The following is a 12,199-nucleotide window of genomic DNA, read 5'->3' on the forward strand; positions in this document are numbered from 1 at the left end:
AGCTCTACTTGCAGAAAACCCGGCGGTTTTACATGTTCGTATGGCCACGTGATTGTGGCTTAGGCTGAGTTCACATCTGCGTTGAGCCTTCCGTTCTTCTGAGCCGTCAGAAGAACAGAAAAATGAAAAATAACGGATTCGCCTTTTTTGGACATCTGTTTGTGTCAGTTCCGTCAGACATCAATTATTTTTGTGCTCATTTTGCATCCGTTTTAACCATTTATGTCTGTTATTTTTGACGGCAGGAAAAGTCTTCCCATCAAAAATAAGGGATCTCAGACGGAAATGGCTAAAACCGATGCAAAATGAGCATAACGGAGGCTTAAAAAAAGGATTCTTTTTTTTTTCTGGGATCAGAAGAACGCCAAGGACAACATCCACATGGAGTATGTATGTTCTCTCCATTTGTGTGGGTTTCCTCCGACTCTCCAAAGGCATACCGAACAGGAACTTAGATTTCGAGCCCCATTGGGGACAGCTTGATGTTAATGTCTGTAAAGCGCAGCAGAATTTAGTAGCGCTATATAAGTGTGTAAATAAAATAAAGAAGAAACGCAAAATGAAACGGTGATGTGAACCGAGCCTTAGGTCTTCTCAAGTATGGCTGCCTGGAACCTTGGTGTAATTTAACATCTGGACAGGAGCTCCCAGCAGAGCTGTCACATTGTTAGTAGCGATGGCAAGCCGATTTCAACCTGCCCCTTCCATACTGGGCACATGGGCAGGCAAAGCAGTCACCAATATTACTCCCAAAACGAGCTTGAGGACGGAATGGGAATAGGGGTTCGGAAACACTTTCCAGGTGTTCTCTCATGGAAAATGTTGGTATAGACTATACCGTACATGCAATGCAGCAAAACATATCTTCAGGGTCAGTACCCGACCTGTACTAATATAAAGCCTCATTCACACGTCCGTGTCTGTGCTCAAATCTGTGAGAAGGTGGTCAGTGATGCATCCATGAAGGGTCCATGTGTCAGTTTTTTTTGCTGTCCGTGTTTCACTGATACTGAACAGCTGAAAAATAATTTTCAAAGCATCTCTTCTTAATGATCCGTGAAACACGGACCCATAGACAATAATGGGCGTGATAGATTCGTGAACACGGACAAAATAGAGCATGCATCCGTGCTAAAAACACTGACCCGCGGACAGCGCTAAAACACTGTCTGAATACACACATTAAAATGAATGGGGACGTGTGCAGTCCGTGGAGAACGTGTACAGCACACGTCCGTGAAATGAGGCTTAGTGGATATAAAAGTAGGTTTTTATCGGAATGGCAGAATTATTTTCATCCCCACAATGAGGTTACGCACAAGTTACTAGAAAGCAGGAACGTCAGTACACCATCGCTAAGATGAGTTATGCATAACCCTGCATTAATTTTCCCTAATGTAACGTTATTGAATCATCAATTTAACCTGCGACGGATGCTAGGAACGCGGCACAGCCATTATTCCTTGAAGCCGTATGCTGTAAATAATTCCTTTTACATCAGGCCTGAGAATAATAAAACCACTGGAGGTGCCCATGCTCTCGTATACAGCTGGAGACGACTGCGTAATCTCATACATGTTGTGAGAACGGGCTGACAGTGTGAATATAGGGCTGAACCGGACCAGTGGTGGATACAGGCGACGGCTCTGCTGGGAATGGGATTCTGATCTTTAATATGGCATTTAAAGGATAGATTCAAGGCAGAAATATCCCAGATTGTTCCATTCATTTGAATTGGGTTTGCAGAATTTCATCTGCTTTAGGCCTCATGCAGTTTTTGCGCCTCGGATGCGGACATATACACTTCAATGGGGCCGCAAAAGATGTGCTGTCCAGATCCGTTACTCCAGGCTGCCCGTTTCGTTCCGCAAATTGCGGAAGGCACACAGACGGCTTCCGTCGTTTTTTGCGGATCCGTGGTTTGCGGACCGCTAAAAACTGAACCGTCGTGTGCACGAGGCTTTATGTGGACGAAAGGAACAGATTTTTTGATGCAGAAACTTCGGCAACATATGAACATACTCATAATCTTTCTCCAGTTAAAGGGATTTTACGGGATTTTGATACCAAACAATCTATCCTCAGGATCTGATCGGTGGAGGTCCGACACCTGGAAACCCTGCCAGTCAGCCATTTGAAAAGACGCCGGCGCTCCTGTGAGCACAGCCCCATACATTGAATAGTGGTCGTTCTTGGTATTGCACTCGGCTCCACTCACTCCAATAGGACTGAGAGCGATACCAAGAGCAGCCACTATACAACGTACGGCGCTGTGCTTGAGTGGCGCCCGCAGGAGGACTATAAGAACGGCACAATGTAGAGTTTGTAAGGGTCACACATGGGAAATACTTACAGTATGTAGTGGGCCATTTCCATACAGTTTAGCGTTATATGCTGGTCTTTTAGGTCTAATTTTCACAGGGTTGGCTTAGAACTGCCAGTCTTCACTTAGTACATGCATTAGTTTCTGCTATAAATTAAATTACATTTAGGCTGAGAAGACAATTATTTTTAGCAGTTGGCCTGTATCTGCTTTAAAGTGTCACTTTGACTCATCAAAAAGCGTATCAGCATATATTAGCACTTCATTATCGGCCTCGGCGTCTACGGCTAAAGCAGAATGCCAGGGTTTATGGCATCTCACCGCGTCTGCCTGCTTACAGGTATTGGTTTTCACAGGCTCGCCCCTCAAGGAGGATGTCATTATCATTGCCTTCCATTATTAGGGATATATATTGGCACCCAGTCTGCTTTATAATCTCTTATTATCTGCTACATGCTGCTGTCACCAAAGGCCATCAAAAACAATCCTCTAACAGCTTGATCCACCAGGGGTGTGACATCAGTGCGCCACAGTGAAACACAAAATGCGCTGGAGAATTGCTTTTAAATTATAGAATAGAAAATGTGTTCTTGCAGCATTTGTCACCAAGTGCAACTCACTTATTTAAAGGGGATCTCTGGTTACAGGTAGTGATGAGCTCTTCTGAGGATACATCATCAATATCAGATCAGTGGGGGTCTGTCCAAGAACCCCATCAGATCAGCTGTTTTAGGCTGCGCTGTGCCGCTATACAGTGTACAGAAGCAGACAGCGCCATACACTCTGTGGTGGCCGTGCTGGGGTACTGCAGCTCAGCAGTACCTCAATGTTGGAAATTGGAGAAGGGGGGGAGGGGCATGCCACAGTCTGATAATGATGACTTTTCCCGAGGATAGGTCACCAGAATCTGTATTTAATGATATACTGATCAATCAATGTGAGGACTGAATTAATGGATCAATAGAAACAGTTTCAGGAGGAAACCGGAGAACCCTTGTGATCTGCCTGCATTAAAGAACTGGTATGTAATTACAGTACCCGATAGATCCCACGCTGCGCTCCGGTTCGCCCGGCCGGGCCCTACTTACCCAGCTGCCTCTGTGACGTCATGTTGACAACAGGTGATCTCTGCAGCCAATCACTGGCTTCAGCAGTGCACCCGACAAGGTCAGTGATTGGCTGCAGCGGTCACCTGTTTTGAACAGGACAACCAATGCAGCCAGGTAAATAGAGACCGGTCAGAAGAACCAGAGCGGCAGATCTGTCAGGTAAGTACTTACCAATTGTTTATGGCAGGCAGATCCTGCTGAAATCAGACAATCCCTTTACCTGTTTCTACCGCTCCGTTATTGGTACAAGGGGAGCTTCCTTCACGCGAGTGCCCATGGGCAGGTAAAAAACAGCCACAGAGCTGACTTAACCCCTTCTTTCTTTTTAAAAGAAATTGGTTTAAAACTCCCCAAAAAACTCTAATTCTGCAGCAAAGATATTTAAAAATACAGAAAAAATAATATAAAATAATTCTCCCAGGCAAAAATCTAACGTGCTCTTAGGCTTCTTTCACACTGGCGTTTTGGCTTTCCGTTTGCGAGATCCGTTCAGGGCTCTCACAAGCGGTCCAAAACGGATCAGTTTTGCCCTAATGCATTCTGAATGGAAAAGGATCCGCTCAGAATGCATCAGTTTGCCTCCGTTCCGTCTCTATTCCGTTCTGGAGGCTGCCTGCAGCGTTTTGCTGTCTGCTTCACGAAACTGAGCCAAACTGATCCGTCCTGACACACAATGTAAGTCAACGGGGACGGATCCGTTTTCTCTGACACAATCTGGCACAACAGAAAATGAATCCGTCTCCCATTAACTTTCAATGGAGTTCATGATGGATCCGTCTTGGCTATGTTACAGATAATCCAAACGGATCCGTTCATGACGGATGCATGCGGTTGTATTATTATTTATAACGGATCCGTTTTTGCAGATCCATGACGGATCCACCCAAAACGCGAGGGTGAAAGTAGCCTTAGAAAAAGAAATCTAGCTTCCAACTTCCAAAGCCGGAAAGCTTCGCCCCACAGTTCCACAGGCCGGCTATATAATTTTTATGGGGCTCCGACCTTATTATTTCCTCCTGAATGTATCTTTGTTCTCAGGCTGAGTAATCTTCATCTCTTGCAGCCAGATTCCTCCATTAAACTTGATTTGATGCTTCGTGTAACCAAAGCATCTCACAGGGGTGCAGCCCGATGAGGGGGATTTAGGCGCGCTGCTATAGAGGACAAGGATTGCCTGTTTTCTACAGAAGAAGAAAAACAGTTGGGGTCATTGAAGACATCTCTAGTGTGATATAGGGCAGCGACTGAAGGAGAATGATAATGAGTGCACGGAGCCCAAAACTGGACCTTTCCAGATTATCTAATCTGAAAAGAAAAATATTGTCACCCCTAAGAAATCTAAACCAAATGGGAATTTTACAGTTCCCCAGCAATGGTTTTGTGGCAATCGCTTTCTGTTTGAGATTGGAAGATTAGAAGAACAAGGCTGCTTTCTTCCAGAAACAGCGCCACCCTGGTCCATGGGCTGTGTGTGGTACTGCAGCTCAGCCCCATTTAAGTGGTTTGACCCCGGGTGGCATAACAAGAATACTGCCAACATGTTTCAAACACAATTTCTGCTGATGCCAGCCATTGCCCACCGCTCCATGACCAGAACCACCAATATGTGACCAAGCTCTCAGAGCTATCATTGTAGGATGCTGTATAGTCCGGTTACAGGCACCGCCTTAGACAACCACATCCACCTAAAGGGAATCTGTCACCAGCGACCTACCTATCAAACCGTTTGCATCGACACATAGCTGTGGTTCTCATGATTAAAATGTTATTTTTCTTTTGTTGATCAGAGGCTTCAGTATTATCCTTTTTCTTAACAAGCAGATTCGGCCTTTGGTGCAATGAGCGCGTCACCATTGCTCTTGTTGCACCCAAGCTCTCCTCCTTTCTGTAGCCAGCTCCTTCCCTTGCTGCTTTCTGACTGCCTGGCCCTGTCAATTAAAGCAGTGAGGAAGGGACTGGTCACAGAAAGGAATGGAGCTTGGGTGCAACAAGAGCAACGGTGACACCCTCATTGCACTGAATCTGCATAATAAGAAAAAGTATCAGCAAAAGAAAAACAACATTTTAGGCTACTTTCACACACGTGTTTGGTGCGGATCGGTCATGGATCTGCACAGACGGATCCGTTCAGATAATACATCCGTCTGCATCCGTTCAGAACGGATCCGTTTGTATTATGTTTGACATAGCCAAGACGGACCCGTCTTGGACACCACTGAAAGTCAATGGAGGACAGATCCATTTTCTGTTGTATCAGATTGTGTCATAGAAAACGGATCCGTCCCCATTAACTTACATTTTGTGTCAGAACGGATCCGTTTGGCTCATTTTCGTCAGACTAAGCGGAATGGAGACGGAACGGAGGCAATTCTGAGCGGATCCTTATCCATTCAGAACGCATTAGGGCAAAACTGATCCGTTTTGGACCGCTTGTGAGAGCCCTGAACGGATCTCACAAACGGAAAGCCAAAACGCCAGTGTGAAAGTAGCCTTACTGGATGAACTACAGCCAATGTGCCTATGGAAACCGTTTGATAAGAAGGTCCCTTTAATTGTAGAAACCCAAGTGAATCCAGCACAGCGTCCACAAGGAACCCGAAGGATTGTGTGTCGCCATCATTACTCAGATGAGGCCACGGAAACAAACGTATTATCTGGCTTGTCATGTCCCGGGTGTGAGGGCCATTTCTGCCTGGACAGGTTACCCACTACAGTAAACAGCCCCTGCATTTAGGAGATTACAATCAGAGTAGCGTCCATTTGTCACTGCTAATCCCTGAGACACAAACCATGTCCCTCCTCAAATCTGATCAGACCGCTGATCTAGGCTCCGTTTGTCACCGGGTAGTTACGGCAACTGATCTGCAATCACGGCCATTTATATGTTAATAGCATGCAATTCAAATAAGTGGCTCCTGACGCCTACATTCGTCACCCATTCAGTCCTGTCGTTATATGTGAGGTAGACGATTATTACCAACCACACCTGACAAGACGGAAAAGGCCAATCATTGCTGGACTCTTCCTCCTCATCATTATTTTATAAAAAAAAAATTCCAGTAAAATATAAAAAAATAAAACCTACAGAAAGCTAATGTCACTGCAATTCCCTTTTTCTTTGAAGTTATTAGCCTTTTCCTCCTTATTCCGGTTTCTGGAGGGCCATTACCATTCCCTCAGTAGATACCACCACCTGTCCTAGACGTCCGACTGGCCAACCTGCCTTCAATAAGATCGCTTTGGGCCCTGTACTCCACATTCAGGAATTGCTTGGAAAGATGAGCGACAAACTCTGTGGAAGTAGAAAAGTGGTCATCAGGACCATCTTTGTGCAGGAGAACATCACATGAATGAGGTGGCCCTGAGTAACCAAAGCAACCACCCTGGTGCCATGCTTGGTGTTAGAACCTAGGCGGGCGCACAAGATGAGGCTTCATTCTTTAGTTTTAGGAATTTGGCAGCATTCTTCAGTGTAATGTGGGCATGGCATGGTACAACAGTAGGGGAAGCGTGGATAGAAGGTACTTCATGGGGCACAATCCAACCCTGGAAGTCACACTGACCATCACCCAGCTTTCCCAAGATACAAGCCAGGGTGTGTTGGGTGCAGTAAACCCAATAAACTACTTACTAACATCCCACATTGAGACTTCTTTAGGCTTCATATTTTTGTTCCTCGTCTTTTGTGGCTCACACGCGGACCCATTCAGTTGTATGGGGCCGTAAAAAATACGGACAGTACAGAAGTGACAGAATGTGTCCCATTCTTATCTGTTTTGCAGACAAGAAGAGGATTTTTTTTAACGGAGGTGGAACACAAATGGATAAGGTCGTGTGAATGTAGCCCAATAGCAATGAAAGATGTAGAAGAAAAAAAGTCCACTGAGATGCAAAGAGCACGCAGCGGGGTTTAATACGAGCACATGGCCTCCGCACCAGCACTGACGGCAGCAGCGCTCCGTGACCTTTACATCACATTTCTCTTCACCGTTACAACCTCAATCTGATCGTTTGTCTATTAGAAATCTCAAACACCATTTTCTGTTCAAAGGGCGAAGTAAGAAAACACGGAGGCACTTAGTCCTAAGACCCATTAGGTGTGATTATGGCGGGGATCTCGCAGGGCCACCCCCCAGACTGCAGGAAGACTTACTCCAGCAGGTTTTCAGAGATTTGCATTGTTGGAACTTGCAGACATCTCCGTCTACTTATGAAAATGCTGCTGGATTAGCGGAGCCCCAGCCCAGCACGTCGCCCAGTAACCCTATGCACACAGTAACTTCGGGCCGGAGCCTTTTCGGCTTTGCATTTTATGCAAACGGCTAGATTTGCATGCAGTCAGCAGATTGAGGGTCTTCACAGTGTAACCTGGGCCTACGGCATGTCCCCTCTCCCGACGTGTCTCACTAAACAATTGTATTGCACGTGAATTGACAATTCTGGAACATCTTCTCATATAACGCCATGTTGTGTCGTTCCTCTATTATTTTTACTAGAAGTTTATAAGTAAATTGCGAACTGTACCCAGCGGGTGCACATTGTACCATGGCGCTGCCAGTGTCAGATCATGCAGGGACAACCCCCTCCCCCAACTGGCTACACTCAGTTGGCAATTTACTCAAACTTCTAGTGGGAATAATAGCGTAATGACAACATGGAGTCGTATGAAAAGATGCCACAGAATTGGTGTGTTAGGAGAAATGCGCATCAGGATTGCCAACCAGATTTTTTTATATTTTTTTAACAATTTATCCCAAAATCACGGACAAATTGGAAAACCCCAATGAATGATAAAGATGATAAGTAATAAATGTCTACAGCTCAATAAACTGATAGCAACCATTACCAGTATTTACTGGGAGCTGTAAAGTGATGAAAATTACCACCAAAATAATCTAGTCAAGTACCACCAGCCTCAAAACAAAATCACTGACACATCTATTTTTTTTTTACGGACACAGAAAAAAAGTTGCTCATTTTCCGCACTGTCCAGAAATTTCTGGACGGTGGGGAACCCTGATGCTCATAGTTAAGGCTTGTTCACACGACCGTATGGCTTTTTCAGTGTTTTGCAATCCGTTTTTTAACAGATCCGTTTCAGTAGTGTTTCCGGTTCCATTCCGTTTTCCGTATCGCATATACAGTATACAATAATTACATAGAAAAAAATGGGCTGGGCATAACCTTTTCAATAGATGGAATGGGTACGGAAGACATACAGAGTACATTCCGTATGTGTTCCGTTTTTTTTTTTGCGGACCCATTGACTTGAATGTAGCTACGGAACGTGATTTGCGGGCAATAATAGGACATGTTCTATCTTTCAACGGAACGGAAAAACGGAAATGGAATGCATTTTTTTTTGCGGAACCATTGAAATTAATGGTTCCGTATATGGAACCCAAAAAGTGAGCCCTTAAGAAAACCAACATGTCAGGAGAGGCGAGAGGTCCTCCTCAAACAAGTACCTAGAGAAGGTAGGTGACCGCCACATATTAAGGAGAGCTCATCTTTAGCTTAGGCGTGCTCGAGAAATGTCGTGTATTCTGGAGTAAGGAGGAGTGAGGCGGACCATGCCCACTAGGTGACCAGCACCAGAGTGCAGCCCTGCGGAGTTACTCCTTCAGCTCTGCTGCATCTGCGCACACTAGATCCTCTAACAGGGGATATTCTGATTTAAAGCTGTACACAGACAGACCCCACAGCAGAGCGGGCACTGCTATGTCACAACAATACCCCACGGGCAGAGGGACACATGTGGAGCCCTACGTCCCCGGCCCATCCATCAGCTCTTCATTCCACATGACCAGGCAGTACACAGCACTGCAGGAACCAGCAACGTGAAGGGAAAACGGCATAATTAGTTCAATTACTGTTTTCCCACCACAAACCAACTTTATTCGCCCAGACATACAAAACCAGGTCTAATTAGAACCTCTGCGTAAATCAGGGAATGGATCGCACCTCAGGCGTATGGATAGGCAAGCAGCACCCTAAAAATAATCTATGGAGTACTGCCTATAGGTTCCTACAGCGGGACAACCTACCTGCCCAATGATAGGTACCAGGCCATACAGAGCTGCTGCTCACAGTGGGGCTAGAAAGATCATGGCAATATTTAACCGTTTAAGCACTGCACTTCTGAGGACCCCAACGAGGCTGATCAGGCGCCAGCTCTGTCCATCACAGACTCCAAAACTTTCTTCTCCTTGTTACTGAATGCCATGAGGGGAAAACAGCATGTAGGACGCCAAGAGATCTAAGAGGAGACACTTGTCTTCTACCTAGATCTGAATAACAAAAGCTGGGTATGCTCCACTGAGGAAGATGCACCCATACACAGAGTATGGTACAGACGTGGCGGCAGGTACAGATCTGACAGTATGTGCAGATGTAGCAGAGTTCAAATGTTTGGGGCTGCAGTTTTCATGCATCATCATAAAGCAAAGAGTTATGATAAAGATTTGCCTGCAGTCCTATGTAAAAACCATAGTAAAGATATAGCAGCATGTACAGATCTGACAGTATGTGCAGATGTAGCAGAGTTCAAATGTTTGGGGCTGCAGTTTGTATGCATCATCATAAAGCAAAGAGTTATGATAAATATTTGCCTGCAGTCCCATGTAAAAACCATAGTATAGACATAGCAGTATGTACAGATCTGACAGTATGCACAGATGTAGCAGAGTTGAAATGTTTGGGGATGCAGTTTTTATGCATCATAAAGCAAAGAGTTAAGATTTGCCTGCAGTCCTATGTATAACCATAGAACAGATGTAGCAGCACACACAGAGCTGAGAGTATGCACAGATGTAGCAGTGGTGAAATGTTTGGGGCTGTAGTTTTCAGGCAGTTATAAAGCAGAGTTACCATAAAGATATGTAAAACCATAGATCAGATGTAGCAGTATGCACAGATGTAGCAGAGTTGAAATGTTTGAAAGATCTGCCTGCAGTCCTATGTATAACCATAGAACAGAAGTAGCAGCACACACAGAGCAGACAGTATACATAGATGTAGCATAGATAGATGGGTTGAAATGTTTGGGGATGCAGTTTTTATGCATCATAAAGCAGAGTTAAGATTTGCCTGCAGTCCTATGTAAAACCATTGGTCCTAAAAGTTATCTGTCAGACGCATCTGACAAACTCAGCTCTGCTACATGCAGCTACTAGTTTCTAAGTACTTGGGTCGAGTTACCCACAGATGCAGCGATTTTTTTTAGGGCTGTTATTAGGGCGATCGCCAAATCCCATTAACCCCTTGAATCCTGAGACCAGGCAGCTGTTCAATCATCAGGTATTTCCAGAAGTGCCCGGTGGTTGCGATGAATTAGACGTCAGATCGTACCCCGATGATCGGATGGTCCCACTACCGACCCCCTCCTCTGCCCTCACTCTGCCCGATCATTACCTGCCAATGTGCCGAAGTTGCAGCTGAGAAGCAGAGCCAGCAGCAGTAGGGGCGGGCGAGCGCTGGAGATCCGGGCTGAAGTCATTGCTCCTCGGCCACACTCCGGGGTTTCTCCCGGCTGGATCTTCGAGCATACAGAAGCAGTACTCCGAGCCCTGGGGGGGGGGGGTTCACGAGGCGATGCCAATGGGCACAACGCACAGTCCGCTACTTTCTGTACAAATCCACTTCCAAGTAGTTTCCAAGCGGCTGGGAAAGTTCAGCCAGAGAGCGGGCATGTGCCAGGAATACAGTCCCCCCGGTGCCAGTCAGCGTCCTGAGGAGGTGCAGCTAGCCGGGCATGTGTGCATCGTCCCCCTGCCTACTGCCACAATGCCAAGGTGTCCCGCGAGCAGCAGCACTAGCAACAGGGACCCGGCAAGGGGGAGTGTGAGGGCCGCAGCTTCTCCTGAAGGGAGAGGTGGGGCCAACTGAGGGGGGAGGGCGGCGGCTGGCTCCTCACACACCTCTGCACACTGGGGTCTGTTCACACTGTCTCCTCATAACCCATGCCACTCTCCAGTACCCATTCACTGCCTACTGTCCTGGGTATGTGCTAGTCACTAGGGAGAGGTGGGGCCAACTGAGGGGGGAGGGCGGCGGCTGGCTCCTCACACACCTCTCCACACTGGGGTCTGTTCACACTGTCTCCTCATAACCCATGCCACTCTCCAGTACCCATTCACTGCCTACTGTCCTGGGTATGTGCTAGTCACTAGGGAGAGGTGGGGCCAACTGAGGGGGGAGGGCAGCGGCTGGCTCCTCACACACCTCTCCACACTGGGGTCTGTTCACACTGCCTCCTCATAACCCATGCCACTCTCCAGTACCCAGTCACTGCCTACTGTCCTGGGTATGTGCTAGTCACTAGGGAGAGGTGGGGCCAACTGAGGGGGGAGGGCGGCGGCTGGCTCCTCACACACCTCTCCACACTGGGGTCTGTTCACACTGTCTCCTCATAACCCATGCCACTCTCCAGTACCCATTCACTGCCTACTGTCCTGGTTATGTGCCAGTCACTCCTGAAGGGAGAGGTGGGGCCAACTGAGGGGGGAGGGCGGCTGCTCGGTCCTCACACACCTCTCCACACTGGGGTCTGTTCACACTGTCTCCTCATAACCCATGCCACTCTCCAGTACCCAGTCACTGCCTACTGTCCTGGGTATGTGCTAGTCACTCCTGAAGGGAGAGGTGGGGGAGGGCGGCTGCTCGGTCCTCACACACCTCTGCACACTGAGGTCTGTTCACACTGCCTCTTCATAACCCATGCCACTCTCCAGTACCCATTCACTGCCTACTGTCCTGGTTATGTGCC

General features: G+C 46.9%; 1 protein-coding gene across 2 annotated transcripts in view; it reads right to left on the reverse strand.

Annotated features, from left to right (window-relative positions):
* Positions 1-11,538, reverse strand: part of UNC5B (unc-5 netrin receptor B) — a 168,621-nt gene extending 157,083 nt beyond the window's left edge. For both annotated transcript variants that reach the window (XM_044297510.1, XM_044297509.1), the window contains exon 1: positions 10,846-11,538. In XM_044297510.1, the coding sequence (XP_044153445.1) occupies positions 10,846-10,930 (85 nt within the window). In that variant the 5' untranslated portion in view covers positions 10,931-11,538. The remainder of the gene's footprint in view (positions 1-10,845) is intronic.
* Positions 11,539-12,199: the final 661 nt, after the last annotated feature.

The sequence above is a fragment of the Bufo gargarizans genome, chromosome 6 (genome assembly GCF_014858855.1).
Source record: "Bufo gargarizans isolate SCDJY-AF-19 chromosome 6, ASM1485885v1, whole genome shotgun sequence".
NCBI lineage: Eukaryota > Metazoa > Chordata > Amphibia > Anura > Bufonidae > Bufo > Bufo gargarizans.